Source organism: Humulus lupulus, chromosome 7 (genome assembly GCF_963169125.1).
Source record: "Humulus lupulus chromosome 7, drHumLupu1.1, whole genome shotgun sequence".
Lineage (NCBI taxonomy): Eukaryota > Viridiplantae > Streptophyta > Magnoliopsida > Rosales > Cannabaceae > Humulus > Humulus lupulus.
The window spans coordinates 2,677,191-2,693,036 of NC_084799.1; the positions used below are offsets into that span (position 1 = coordinate 2,677,191).

At 35.0% G+C, this 15,846-nt stretch overlaps 2 protein-coding genes across 2 annotated transcripts; one reads left to right on the top strand and one right to left on the bottom strand.

Moving 5' to 3' along the window:
• Positions 1-6,831: 6,831 nt before the first annotated feature.
• On the bottom strand, positions 6,832-8,177 carry LOC133789643 (G-type lectin S-receptor-like serine/threonine-protein kinase RLK1). The gene is made up of 3 exons (XM_062227428.1): positions 7,831-8,177; positions 7,643-7,734; positions 6,832-7,562 (listed from the first exon to the last, which is right to left on the bottom strand). The coding sequence occupies exons 1-3, from the start codon at positions 8,175-8,177 to the stop codon at positions 6,832-6,834; spliced, it is 1,170 nt and encodes a 389-aa protein (XP_062083412.1).
• A 4,027-nt stretch (positions 8,178-12,204) lies between these two features.
• Positions 12,205-15,846, top strand: LOC133789644 (uncharacterized). Its single transcript, XM_062227430.1, has one exon. The coding sequence runs from the start codon at positions 12,205-12,207 to the stop codon at positions 15,844-15,846; it is 3,642 nt and encodes a 1,213-aa protein (XP_062083414.1).

The window sequence follows — 15,846 nt, forward strand, 5'->3', positions numbered from 1 at the left end:
TTTTAATTATCTTTTATTTTTAAAATTACCATAGGATTTATAAATGGAAAAAAAATGATTTTGTTAATTATTTTAATGTTTTTGTATTTAACTATAAGTAAACATAGAATTTAAGTATTTTAGCATAAATTTTCTACTCAAAAGTAAGACCTTAAATGTTAGTACCTACGGAGTGGAAGTAAAAGTAGCGTTTTGGTATTTTTACTGCGAAAAAAAAAATTTGGTTTCTATGTGTAAGTAAATACAAAATTTGAGTATTTTAGCTGTTATTTTTCCTTAATTTTATTTGATAAATTGGTTTGTGATCATGATACTTGATAACAAAGATTATAGCTTAAGAAAGAGAGAGAATAAATGAATATTCAAGCAAAGCCATAATTTTACTTCAAAATTATAAGATTAAGGCATGCATCTAAATAATTAAACGATGTACAATGTTATATCATGACAAACATCGCAAGCTTGTATGTAATACTACACAAGGCCAAAAAAATTATCAGCAAAAAAAGGGGCAACGAGCAAAATTGCCCCCAAAACAACCATTATTTAGATAAATATCCCAGTTTTTAAAAAAATCAACAATGAGCCCAATACAACAAATTAGTATAGTGAAATTTTACATTTACCCTTACCATCTTTAACCTCTTTAGCCTTAGGTAAATCCTATAATATGAATACGAATTGAAATATGGGCCCAGCCCGGCCCAAATTATTCGAAGGTAGAAAATGTGCGGCTCACATTTACAGCTCTAGACGGATCTATCAAGGAGCAAAGAGTGCGGCCTGGCCACCAATTTTTTTTTATTTCAAAATTTAGATTTTGGCTCCTAATAATTTTTTTTTGTACATTTTGATCCTTCCCAACTTGGTTTTCCTCTTTTGGCCTCTCTCCAATTCTCGGCTCCTTCCCTGCTTATATTTAAAAAAAAATTTATGAAATAATCGTGTTGATAGTAGGCTTTCGTAACGATTCAAGGCCTTCTTTTAATGACCCATTTTTTCTTGGAAAATCTACAAAAATGCACTAAAAGTGAAAAAAAATATGAAAAATACGGTATATTACAAAAATACGGAATTTTTGGATAAAAACACGGAGTGACAAAAGTGTAAATACGGAGTAGCTTTTAAATCTTAAATAATAGGGGTAAAATACATTTTTTTGTGATCAACGTTTACAAACTTGTAAATATCTGTTACAAAATTGTAAATATCTTTTACGTGTTTGTAAATAATATTTACAAAAATTAGTTTTAGAATTGTATTATTTTGTACATAAAACTTAGGAACAAAATCGTAACTAATTTTTTTATTTTTGTAACAATAGCTTACAAATCTAATTTCATAACTAGGAAAGATATTTTTGTAACTAACATTTACAAAAATAATTTATAGTTAAGAAATCGTAACCAAAATTTACATAAAAATACTATAATTTTCCATATGTTACAATATTGTACCAAAAAATTACAGTAAACATTAAATTTATATTATACAACTTAAAAATATAAATTTAAGATATTCATTATTTATAAAACACTTTATTATATATATGTATATAAAAATACAGTTAGAGAGTAGTGAATTACAATAATTTTATATACAAGTTTTACATTTTTGTAACAACAGTTTGCAAAACTAATTTCACAATCAAGAAGTTTATTTTTGTAACTAACATTTACATAAATATTTATAAATTTATTTAACATGATTGTTACAAAAATTTACAAAAATTAATTTTTTAACTTTAAAATATATTTTTACAACAAAGTTTAAATTTTGACTAGATTAAGATTTTAGTTTAACATTGAGTGTTGAGATTTGACTAGCTGTGATTTTCAAAACAATATAATATTTTTTTATCACTATCCCTTACAAAAATTTATGAATATACATATATATAATAAAATTGAAAGATCATTTATATCAATTTAAATAAAAATAGGACTGTAAACAAATTAAATATAAAAAGTAATATTAAGGGAGAGAAAAAAAAGTGAAAAATGACATATTTAATTAGAAATTTTATGTATGATACTAAGATAATAAAATAAAAAAGTAGAAGATAGTTGATATTATTATTATTAGCACACTAAAAGTATGTATGAATTAATTACTGGAGAAAAAGACAAAAAAAAAAAACTAAAGTACAAAGAACAGAAAGAAAAGAGTAAAATATTATCATATATATATATAAATAAATATTTATTTTTCAATTTAAAAATTGCGTGTCTAATATTTATAATTGTATAAATATATATATGTAAACATCTATTTATATATATATAATATTAGTTTGAGGAAAGGTAAAGTGATGCATAATTGTGTAGGTGTGTTAGCAAGTAAGCGTGTTAGCCTGAAAGTTAATACCGTAAATTTATAATTATTTTATATAACCGTATATTTAAGTTTTTTTGTTCAAACACCGTGCATTTTGTAATCATCCCTTTTTTTTTTGTTAACTATTCTAATAATATGAAACGACTTATCAAAATTCATTAATATGAATATGATGTTTTCCAATAAAATTTAGACCTTTACATAATATTAATTGACTTTTCTAACATAAGACAAACTCTATTGACTCCAAAATTCAAAGAAAAAAAAAAACGAAAACAAAAACAAAAAATTCATCTCTTGCAATGGTACACTTGTACTACTATTAAACTAATTAAAATAGCATTTTAATATATTTTCATTTTTAAATTAATTATTACATATTTTTATATTTTAATTATCTTTTATTTTTAAAATTACCATAGGATTTATAAATGGAAAAAAATGATTTTGTTAATTATTTTAATGGTTTTGTATTTAATTGTAAGTAAACATAGAATTTAAGTATTTTAGCATAAATTTTCTACTCAAAAGTAAGACCTTAAATGTTGGTACCTATGGAGTGGAAGTAAAAGTACAGTTTTTTGGTACTTCTACTGCGAATTTTTTTTTTTTTTTGGTTTATCTGTGTAAGTAAATACAAAATTTAAGTATTTTAGCTGTTATTTTTCCTTAATTTTATTTGATAAATTGGTTTGTGATTGTAGGGATTTTACCTATATGACCCTACACAATTCTCAAACACATCAGTAACAACAAGGTCAAAACTGACCTTTGCCTTTATTTTACTGAACCTTTGTTTTATTAGGCTGCTTTTATTCTTGTTTGTTCACCTAATCGACTGAATTTTGCAGAGAAGAAAGAGAAGAAAAATTGAGAGAAAAAACCCTTTTACCCTCTCTGCCCTAACCCAGAAGAACACCGAGATATTCAACCACAAACCCAGAAATCTCAAGCTCAATCACAAACCAGAAACAAATATATCAAGAGTAAGGGAAGAGAGATACAAACAGAGATTTATAGAGGTTCACCACCAAAATATTTGGGGCTACGTCCTCTTGAGCTCGCCTCAGAGATTGAGAGCTCCAAATCCACTAATCAATGGAGAAATTGTTACAACCAAGCAGTCATGTAATGACCCACTACTCTAGACTATTTGGACCATTAACGAAACTATACATAAAACTTACATTTTTACGAAAATACCATAATTTATTGAGTAACTTGCAAAATAAGAGTTATTTACAAAGTAAATACTAAAACGGATATGGGATCCCATTGTCTTTAAAACAAAAACATAATTTAAAATAATAAGACATTACATAATTAGTGCGGAAAATACATGTAAAAAGACATAAAACCGAAACTACATCCTCGAATCGAATAACGCTCGGCCCCTTGACTCCATTCACCATCGATACACATCCTCCAAGCGTCACGAATCTTACCGCCTCTAAGCTTATTTTCCTGCACATAAACAGAAAGGAGTGAGCCTAATGCCCAGCAAGGAAAATCTAACACAAAGTCATATACATAATTTCATAAGAAAACATAAAGACTTAACATAATACATATAACATACACTTATTATAATGACCATTATTCTTGGGGTCCCATAGACTAAACAAGCATATGCCCATGGAGTTAGTGGGGTCCTACTAGCTAAGTAGGTCATATGCCCATAACCCATTTTGGGTCTTGTTAGCCATATGGGTCATATGCCCAAGCCTACAAACATACATACATATCATAACACATTTAATAACATAAAACATATAGATAACATAAGCACATAACATATTGATTCTAGCCTATTTTCCTTACCAAAGTTACCGGGATATAATGGACTGAGTTGGGACTTTTGGAACACTCCTAAAACCATAATGAAAGAGTGAGTTTAAAGAAAGGAGATGAAATGAAAGAGATGGAAAGACTAAACCATAAAAACATACTTACCAACTTCTATGCTTAAGAACTTGGATTCCCTAACCAAAATAAGAATGAGGTTAGGGGACTGAGTAGAAGGTTTTGAGAAAGGAAATAACATGAAATATATGAAACAAAGTTTCGGGTTTACCTCAAATATTTGCAAGATCAATCTAACCTCCACCGAAATACTATAGAACTCCCTTCCCAAAGTGTTTGATAAGCTTATGATGTTTAAGCTAATAGTTTTTCCCCAAACCAGGTGTTTACACTCTCACACTCACTTAACACTAGCAGCTTCTGAACTTAGAGCAAATGGTGAATAATGGCTGGGTACTAGGTCCTATTTATAGAGTTTGGGAATGAAAATATCTTGATTTTACTTGAATAAAAATAATGGCTTTTTAGGTGAAAATCATTTGAATAATCGTTCAGCAGAGGCTGAAGACTCGTTCAAAAGATGCTGGACTGTTGAAGGAGTTTGAATGGCTGAAAGGAAATGAATTCAAAAGAGTTTGAATCCATGCTGAAGGAGGCGATATATCGCCCCCTGTAGGCGATATATCGCCTGGGCCAGTATACCCGAGGCGACCGTGCATCGTTTCGTGTTTTCCGTATCTACGTGCTGCGACATATCGCCCCCTATAGCTGCGATATATCGGCACACGCTGAATATTTAAACACGAAATTACACATTTTTAGCTAAGTTTGAATGGAGTAAACAGCCTTGACTAAGCCCTCAACGTACTCAAAGCTGCTGACTGACCCTATAACATTCAAACTTTACTCCTTATTATATTTAATCCTCAAAAATCTTTAATCCTTAATCACCATTCATAACATGTGCTTAAAATCCTATTGGTTGATGTCTAAACCTTATAATATAATAAATATAATCCTTAATATCAGTCACATTAATCAAACCTTAGGTTATACTTAATATTCTTAAACTATAGGTTAAACTTAGAAAATCTATAAGTACTACTATGAGTGTCCAAATAATTCCCGGTCTGAACCAAAAATCCATAGTAACAAAGATAACACTAAACATACTATAATACTACTAAACAATTAGCTAAGTAAAGTTCTTGGACTCTACAAGTCAAGATCATGATTACAACATCATCAGGTACTCCCTTTCCTTTTTCCCCTTATTTCTCTCCGTTTTCCCTTAAATCAGAAAACCCTATCACTCTTCTAATAATCTTCTCTCTTTTTCTTTTGCAGGAAAAAAAAAACTCTCAAAGCTCTCAAATTTCTCTGTGCATTTATTTTCATTTTTAAATTAGTTATTACATATTTTTATATTTTAATTATCTTTTATTTTTAAAATTACCATAGGATTTATAAATGGAAAAAAAATGATTTTGTTAATTATTTTAATGGTTTTGTATTTAATTGTAAGTAAACATAGAATTTAAGTATTTTAGCATAAATTTTCTACTCAAAAGTAAGACCTTAAATGTTGGTACCTATGGAGTGGAAGTAAAAGTACAGTTTTTTGGTACTTCTACTGCGAATTTTTTTTTTTTTGGTTTCTCTGTGTAAGTAAATACAAAATTTAAGTATTTTAGCTGTTATTTTTCCTTAATTTTATTTGATAAATTGGTTTGTGATTGTAGGGATTTTACCTATATGACCCTACACAATTCTCAAACACATCAGTAACACCAAGGTCAAAACTGACCTTTGCCTTTATTTTACTGAACCTTTGTTTTATTAGGCTGCTTTTATTCTTGTTTGTTCACCTAATCGACTGAATTTTGCAGAGAAGAAAGAGAAGAAAAATTGAGAGAAAAAACCCTTTTACCCTCTCTGCCCTAACCCAGAAGAACACCGAGATATTCAACCACAAACCCAGAAATCTCAAGCTCAATCACAAACCAGAAACAAATATATCAAGAGTAAGGGAAGGGAGATACAAACAGAGATTTATAGAGGTTCACCACCAAAATATTTGGGGCTACGTCCTCTTGAGCTCGCCTCAGAGATTGAGAGCTCCAAATCCACTAATCAATGGAGAAATTGTTACAACTAAGCAGTCAAGATCATGATTACAACATCATCAGGTACTCCCTTTCCTTTTTCCCCTTATTTCTCTCCGTTTTCCCTTAAATCAGAAAACCCTATCACTCTTCTAATAATCTTCTCTCTTTTTCTTTTGCGGGAAAAAAAAACTCTCAAAGCTCTCAAATTTCTCTGTGCATAAAGACAAACATGATGAGCCTCTTCTCTCTTTAGATTACATGTATTTATAGGCTAAAGTAGAATAATATTTTCGGTTGTGTTTTTCTTGATGTTGAATAGCTTTTGATCTGTTTGTTGTTGAGCTGGCAAAAAATTAGTTGTAACAATATTTTGCATGTAGTTCTAACAGAATACAGTTCATACTGGGGACTTGTATTTAACAGTGATCATGATACTTGATAACAAAGATTATAGCTTAAGAAAGAGAGAGAATAAATGAATTTTCAAGCAAAGCAATAATTTTACTTCTAAATTATGAGATTAAGGCTTTGCTTCTAAATAATTAAATGATGTAGAATGTTATATCCTAAAAATTAGAGGCTTTTAAGAAGAGGAAAATACATAGACATTGTTGTACTCCTTCCTAAACCACTCTGGTGCAACATACCCTTTTGTTCCTCTAATGGCTGTATGTGTATGACTTTGATTAATCATCAAAAGTTTGGCCAAACCGAAATCAGATATCTTGGCATTGTTGTACTCATCAAGAAGTATGTTTTGTGGCTTTATATAACAGTGAATGATCTGAGTGTTGCACTCCTCGTGTAAATATAAGAGCCCTTTTGCAATTCCTAAAGCAAGTTCACTTCTTTGGTTCCAACAAGGCCTTATGATGCCACCAAACAAAAAGCTTGCTAGAGTGTTATTGCTCAAGTACTCGTACACCAACAAACGATTAGGTCCATCATTACAATATCCTAGTAGGCGAGCAAGATTCTTGTGATGTATCTGGCCAATGGATTTCAATTCAGCCTTGAATTCTCTTTCACCATCTTTTAGTATTGAACTCAATTTTTTCACAGCCACGACAATGCTAGCATTAGTTTGTATGAGGTGGCCTTTGTAAACAATGCCAAAAGATCCATGTCCCAGTTCATCTTTGAAATCATCTGTGGCTTCTTCAAGTTCTTTGTAGCTATAGCATCGCAAATTCGATTCAGGATCATCTTGTGGAGAAGGAGACCTTTCACTCTTCTTCTTGCGAGCGAGTAAAATCCCCACACAAATTGCACCAAGTAACATAAAGTTAACACATACAGATCCACTTAATATTCCTAGTATATAACATGGATCAAACCATTCTGGTTTTTCTTGATCACTTTTGTTACAAATAAAGTAGGAAAAGTAGAGTTACCCTTGCGAATTTTGATGAAAGCAATAGATGGATTAGTATTATCCACTCTCCCATTTGACAAAGGAAACCTCTTCTTCCAACAGGTACCTCCTCTGACAACAGCAGAAACACATAAACAGTCATTCAAGCAAGAATCTTTTCATGTAATCAGCTGATCCAGGCCAACCACCATTCCTGAGCTCCACAACATCATAGTCAGCAAAAGCCCATGATTGGCACTGAGGTTGAGTTGAGATCCCCTCGGCACCATGACCGGGTCTGTTTCTCCATTTGCATGCCAAACTATGGTTTTGTTAGGTATGTTGGCATACCATATGCACAGCAAGAAGAGGATATCATCATCTTGGTTTCTAAGCTGACGAAACCCGAAAGCAAAATCGCCATTCTGAGAGAGCCAAGGGGAAGAATTCTCTTCTGCAAAGAGGGAAGTTCCCAAGTTCACTTTGCCTTTATTGGTTTGAGCAAAAACATAGTTTGTTGACAGAAAAAAGAGCAAGGGAATAAGAAGGAATACAAGTTGAGAAGACACAGTCATTGATGTCCAAGCAAAGCAAATTAAGACAAGACAAGGATACATTCAACTTTGTCACTTGTTATGATTTGGGTCTCTTTATTTTTACTTTTATATTGAGTAATCGAGAGGCACATAATTAACTTAAGCGTGCATAAGAAGTTCAAATCACTGCGTGTTGTTTAGCTCAATGCATGTGTAGCTATTCAGAAATTAATAAGAGTCATGGTCGTAAAGGTTAAAATTTGTGTGTCACCAATCTCAAGTTAGAATATTAAATGACATACTGGATTAAATTATTATATTAAATGGCATATTAGGTATTAAAGGTTGACTCTTATAATTGTATTTTCTAATACAAGTGACTTGAAAGTATCAGGAGATAACGTATCAACGTATTTGATTTAGCCAGATTATTTGACATGGTAGGATTTAAGACTTACATACAAAGTACACCACAAACTAATACCAGCCTTAGGAAAATTTGAAAAAGATAATGGCGTTTCAAGCATCTGAACAGCCCTTCTCATATTTAGTCTAAGAAATGGATTTTCTTGAACACATTGTTGAAGCGTAAAATAATAGACAGGGTTAAAAAGGGAATTGTGCAATAATGAGAATGTCCATGATACATAGCCTTTATTACAAGAATGCCATGAAGGAAGCTTGCAGAAATAGACAAGCTTTGGTAGATAACACGTGTAGCATTTTAACCTTTTCTTGCAAGCTACGTGTTGCATTCTAGCCTTTTCCTGCAAGTTACATTTTAGCTTCTCTAGCAAGCAGCCCTGGCCTATAAAAGGACGGCTAACAGAAGCAATGGGACAGAGAGAAGGGAAGATAGCATCCATACTCATCATTAGCGTGCCTCTCCATAAACTAGCTCTTCTTAGCCTAAGCCAGCTTTTCTCAAGCAGACTAGGTTGATCATCATAACCTACACCACGCCTTCTCACCCTTACACATATAGATATATTTCCAACCCTCGCTCAAGCCTGACTGCAAACTCGATTACCAATATATTTCCAACCTTGCATAACCTAGCTTGCTACAAATTCATATGTGTTGCCAACCTTGCATAATCCAACTTGCTTATATTTCCAACCTTGCATAGCCTAGCTTACTATAAGATCGTATATATTTCTAACCTTGCATAATCTAGCCAGCAAAAATAAATATATATATATGCATCCTCCAACCTTGCATAACCTAGCTTGTTACAAATTTACTACAGGCTAGCTACATCCAGTAAAATAAACGTCCTAAGATACGAAGAGCAATCTATACCACAAATCTCTCTAAGCTCTTTAAGCGATAAAGATGATGGGCTATGCTCCCTTGTTGTAATCTTCTATTAATAATAAGAAGACAATTCTTGCTACCGTGGATGTAGGCAATAATCACATATATATTGCTGAACCACGTAAATGTGTGTTGTTTTATTTTATTTTTATTTTTATTTATTCATCATGAGCACATATAATCAATAGTTTATTATATTGTTTGCATTATTATTAAATGTTCAGTTAGAACCCCTGAACATTTTGGCGACTCTGCTGGGGATATTATTAATCTACTTACATCTAAATCAAGGTAGGGTATTCAAGTTTGTTCTCTTGTTTGAATTCAAATGTCTTCCTATATGGACATCCGTGAGCAGGAAACTCGAAATCAATTAGAGAACTTACGAAATGACAACAACACCAACAATACTAATGCAACGAATGCAGACAACGTTGTGCTGGCAAGACTCGAAAAACTTCAGAGGGCTCAAGATGGCATGATGCAATTACTAAGTACCCTTTTACCACAAGCACACCAAGAAGCTATTGCCGACAGAATTGGCCTACCAGATGAGCGCGGGACAAATGGCTCTCCAGTGAGGCATATAAACGTTACTGAACAACGTATCCAAACAACACCCGACAATGCAAGAGGCAATAGAACATCTGAAATTGCTGAAAGAATTGGTGAAGAGACACGATCTGTCTCTGAATTTGTTACAAAGGATGAACTAATCGGCCTTCTTAAGGCTGAAAGAGGTAAGTCATCATCGATAGTAACTTCCATTGATTTTCATCCACCGTACCCTATGGAAGTAGCGGTGAAACCATATCCACGGGGCTACATGAGCCCAACATTTCGAAAATATAATGGAAAATTTGGCAATGCCAAAGAACATGTTATTCAATTCATTGATGATCTAGGGCTCTATGCACATGATTTTGAGCTAAGGATCCGCGAATTTTCAAAGTCTCTCACTGATCGGGCTTATTCCTGGTATGCGAGCCTACCACCAGGAAGTATACAGAGTTGGGATGATTTAGTCTCTCAATTTTGTGCCAAATTCTTTATGATAGAAGATAAGTGGAGTATAGCTGATCTCTCAGGAGAAAGACAAAACATAGGAGAAAGACTTATTGAATACGTGCAAAAATTTCGAGAAAAGGCCCTCGACTGTGCCGAAACCATGCCCGAAAAAGATCTGGTTAAGATGTGCATCAAAGGAATGCTTGATGAGTACCGTTTGCATATTGAGAATCATGCTATCTATAATTTTGCAGAACTTATTGCCAAGTCAAGGAATACTGAAGCCACAGTATCTCGCCTTGCCAAACCAACAAACACCAACGATCAAGCACACCGTCCATGGAAGGGAGCAAAACGCGGTGTTGACATAGCACTAGCTCAAGGAAGGCAAGATTTTGAGGCACGCAAAAGAACCAGGCAAAATAATAAACCGCCAGAATTTCCTTGCAGCAAAGAAAGAGTTTGTAGTTTGTTAGAATTATGGATTCGAGATGGGGAAGTAACCTTGCCGTTCGTTGCAAATTTGCCTACACCAGAAGAAAAACAACATGACTTATATTGTCATTATCATCGAAAAATTAATCATCCAACAATGAGATGTTACACTCTTAGAAAGATCTTCCATGAGCGACTAGAAAAAGGGGAAATCATCATAGATCCAAATACAGTGGAACAAAGACCATTTCCCCAACACCAAAATGGAGGAACTGTTATGACATGCACAGAGGAATCTCCTCTCATCCTCACAGGAATATCTCAAGACATACTTATCGAAGAAGTCGAAGAAGAGCCTCCTAACATAAGTGAGTACAAAAACATGGTTGAACCATTACTACGAACTAAGTTATTTCGAAATTTCTTTGATTGCTTAGAGTTTGGGCAAGATGCGAAAAAAGAGGCCACAGAAGCATTAGTTCAAATCGCTCAACGTCATGGTCCTTCATGTTATGTAGTAGGACACCCGATACAAAATATTGCTAAAAAGTCTGAAGGAGCAATCATTTTTACCAGTGCTGACATACAAACATCTCCATTTCTTCACAATCGTCCACTATATGTTGAGGCCAAGGTTAATGGACTAAAACTCAAACGCGCCTTGGTAGATAATGGGGCTTCAGTGAATCTTATGCCAATAGGGATCTACTCTGCCATGAAAATAGTGAAAGGAGGGCTTGTTCCACAAACAATCACACTGACTGGCTTTGCTGCAAAGCCAGTAAAAACAATGGGATATGTTACTGTCGAGCTAGAGGTGGGACCAATAAGAAGTCCCACTCGGTTTCATGTGATAGAAGCAGATACATCATATCATCTCTTACTCGGGAGGCAATGGATTCACACACACAATTGTGTGCCATCAACGTTGCACCAATGTATCAAGGCACATATTCGTGGAAAGGACATTCATATCACGGCTACCAAAGCACCATTCGCTAGGGAGGAAGCTTACATGGCCGAAGCAATGTTCTTTGATGAACTCTCAGAAAATAACATGGAAATGGTAACAAGACCACGAGGGGTGCGCTTACCAAAATGGGAAGAATATGATATGATAAGCGAGCCTCCAACTGTTAAACCCAAGAAAGAAAGAAAGGTAGAAAAGGTCATTTTACCCAACGGAAAAAAGGCGTATCGATTATGACGGTGTGTGGGGTCAGCATCAATACCTGACCCCACCATTGCTGTAGTAGATAAAATTGAGGGTGGCTTGGCCCCATTACATCTTCAAAATGGCATAAGAATGAAGGACGAGTCAACCTCACACAAAGAGCCAAAGTATAAGATCAATAAATTGGAAGAGATTAACTTGGCAGAAAACCCCGAAGAAAAGAAACTTGTGTTCATTTCGGCTGACTTACTTGTGGCAATGCGAGGTGAGTTGATAGAGTTATTATACAGATATCGAGATGTTTTTGCATGGACTTATGAAGATATGCCTGGATTAGATCCTAAATTGGTTACACATAATTTAAGTACCCTACCAGAGACTAGGCCAATAAAACAGACCCCAAGGAATTATAGGCCTGAAATTCAGCTTCAGATCAAGACAGAAATTGAAAAATTACTAAAAGCAGGATTCATTCGTACATGCAAGCATCCAATATGGTTGGCTAACATTGTCCCAGTAAAGAAGAAGAATGGGAAGATAAGAATTTGTGTCGACTATCGGGATCTTAACAGAGCTTGTCCAAAGGATGACTTTCCTTTGCCGAACCTTGATACTCTAATTGACGCTACATCAAACTGTGAGATGTTCTCTTTTATGGATGGGTTTAGTGGGTACAATCAAATTCAAATGGCTCAAGGAGATGCAGAAAAAACAGCCTTTCGAACACCATTTGGAAACTTTTACTACACTGTTATGCCATTTGGTTTGAAAAATGCTGGCGCCACCTATCAAAGAGCGATGACAGCAATATTCCATGATATGATACATGAAAGTATTGAGGTATATGTTGATGACATTGTCGTCAAATCACAGAGCAAGTTCAACCATATTCATGACCTTGAGAAAACATTCCAAAGATGTAGAAAGTACAAACTCAAGATGAATCCCCTCAAATGTGCCTTTGGCGTAAATGCAGGGAAATTTTTGGGATTCGTCGTACATAAGAATGGTATAAGCATTGACGAAGACAAGACCAAAGCTATATTAGCCATAAGGGTACCACAATCATCCAAAGAATTGAAAAGTTTTCTTGGGAAAGTATCATACCTACGACGTTTCATACCAGCTTTATCCGAACTCACAAGCCCGCTCCAAAAATTAATGCAAAAGGGAGTGCCCTTTGGCTGGGGAGAAAAACAGCAAAGCTCATTTGACAAGATAAAAACTGTATTATCGTCCCCTCAGGTTATGATAGCGCCCCTACCAAAAGTTCCACTACTATTATATTTGACTGTTACTGAAACATCTATTGGGACGCTATTAGCACAGGAGGTTGATGGGAAAGAGAAACCTGTGTATTACCTCAGCAGGAGAATGAAAGGGGCCGAGATAAATTATCCGTATGTTGAAAAACAGTGTTTGGCCTTGGTGTACACAGCTCAACCATTGCGACACTACCTGGTAGCACATAAAGTAGTGATAATGACTAAAGCAGACCCCATAAAGTTCATGCTGAATAAACCCATACCTTCTAGTAGAATAGCTCGCTGGATACTAATGCTCAGCGAGTTCGATATCAGCGTCATGTACCCAAGAGCACAAAAAAGTCAAGCCTTGTCTGATTTGCTAACATATTCATCCAATAATGACGAAGATTGGACCCCAAAAGAAATCCCAGGAGGGTTACCCGAAGCTATGGTTTGCGATGACGAAATACAAGAGAAATGGGTAATAACATTTGATGGATCATCAACCTCCAATGGGGGAGGTGCAGGAATAGTATTGACCAACCCAGAAGGTAAGAATCATACTCAGGCATACAAATTGTCTTTTGATTGTACTAATAATGAGGCTGAATATGAGGCACTTATTTTGGGTATGACGGCTGCACTAAACATGGAAGTAAAAAGAGTTGTAATTAAAGGAGACTCTAAGCTCGTCATCCAGCAAGCCAAAGGAGAATTTTCTGTGAAGGAACCATCACTGGCGATATATCGAGCAATGGTCCAAGAATTAGCAAAGAATTTTCAGGAATGTCAGTTTGAACACATGCCTCGAACGCAAAACAGATATGCTGATGCTTTAGCTACCATGGCTTCTAAGGTCGAGGTGTCTGAAACTCAAAATTTGGTATGCAAAATAATCAATCAAAAGTGTTCAGTTATCTTGGCATACAAAAGAGGGTTTGAACTCGAGGAATGGCAGCAACAAATAGTGAATAAACTTACCGAACCAAAAATGACCAGTTTCAAAGAAAGACGACATTTCATTATGATTAAAGATACGCTTTATCACCGATCCGCGGATGGAGTATTGGCAAGATGTTTAAATCAAGAAGAAGCTATTGCACGAATGGAGGAAATTCATGATATTACTTGTGGGATAGAGGGCCCTAAATTATCAAGAAGGCTGCAAAGAGCGGGGTACTATTGGGAAAATATGGAGGAAGATGCTGCAAGTTTGCAAAAAGATTGCCCGAACTGTCAACTCATATTTAATAGCACTGAGGCGATCTTAATCACCGAAATCGATGACTGGAGGAGGCCATACCAAGAGTATTTTCGAGATAAAGTGACTCCTTGTGATAAGAAAGAAAAGGAAAAGTTGCTAAGACATGTAAGCAAGTATTGTTTAAAAGACAACAATGACCTTTATCGTAAAGGATTCAATGGGAAGTTGTTGCGTTGCATTAGCAATGAAGAAGCAGAGGAAGTTATGAAAGAAATCCACCATGAGGATTGCGGTGAACATCAAGGAGGACGAAAGCTGTATGAAGAAGTGGTGCGCATAGGGTACTATTGGCCAACCATGGAGATGGATGCAATGAAGTTTGCAAGAGAATGCCAAAAATGTCAGATTTTCGGGAACAAGATACATGCTCCAGCAATCTCTCTACAATCTGTGACTACTCCTTGGCCATTCCACACTTGGGCCATGGATCTCATAGGACCGATTTCACCTCCTTCTCAAGGAAGAATTTGGATCTTAGCAGCAACAGAATGTTTTACAAAATGGGCGGAAGCAATCCCATTGAAGAAGGCCTCTACAGAAACTGTGGCAACTTTTATTCTAGAACACATTATTTGTCGATTTGGAATACCAAAAAGAATTTTGTCAGATAATGGTACACCTTTTACGGGAAAAGCGACGAAAAATTTATTAGAAGATTATCAAATTTCCCATGGAAAGTCAACTAGGTACTACCCACAAGGGAATGGTATTGCTGAAGCTTTTAACAAGTTACTATTACGAGTTTTGAGTCGTATGGTACATGATAGTCCCGCAATCTGGCATGAATTTGTCCCTCTTGCTCTATGGGCTTATCGCACTTCAAAACGGGGATCAACAGGATTTACACCATTCTCCTTGGTATATGGGTCAGAAGCAGTATTACCTGCGGAAATAGCTGTACCTTCCGCCAAGTTAGCCATGGCAGTAGGAATGGATGTGCATCAAGCAAGGCTAGAAGAATTGGAATTGGTGGATGAACGAAGGGAAAAAGCCAAAGATAACCTGCTACAATATCAACGGCGTGTGGCTCGAGCCTATGATAAACTAGTGCGTCCAAGGATATTTCAAAAGGGAGAGCTAGTCCTAAAAGCTACAGATCATGTGATGAGAGGTATGCACGCAACAAAGTTTGTGCCAAATTGGGAAGGGCCCTATGTTATTGAAGAAATTAAAAATAGTGGCTACTGCATTCTCCTAAATCCTAACAGTGGATCGACACTTCCTCCTACAAATATCAAGTATGTGAAAAAATACTTTTCTTAG

What these genes read in the sequence shown, in the direction of transcription:
- LOC133789643 (XM_062227428.1), bottom strand. Translation starts at nt 8,177, where the DNA reads ATGACTGTGTCTTCTCAACTTGTATTCCTTCTTATTCCCTTGCTCTTT. An exon ending in GGGCTTTTGCTGACTATGAT is followed by an intron (nt 7,735 to 7,830) that starts GTTGTGGAGCTC and finishes TGCTGTTGTCAG; the next exon opens with AGGAGGTACCTGTTGGAAGA. An exon ending in TTTCATCAAAATTCGCAAGG is followed by an intron (nt 7,563 to 7,642) that starts GTAACTCTACTT and finishes GTTATATACTAG; the next exon opens with GAATATTAAGTGGATCTGTA.
- LOC133789644 (XM_062227430.1), top strand. Translation starts at nt 12,205, where the DNA reads ATGAAGGACGAGTCAACCTCACACAAAGAGCCAAAGTATAAGATCAAT.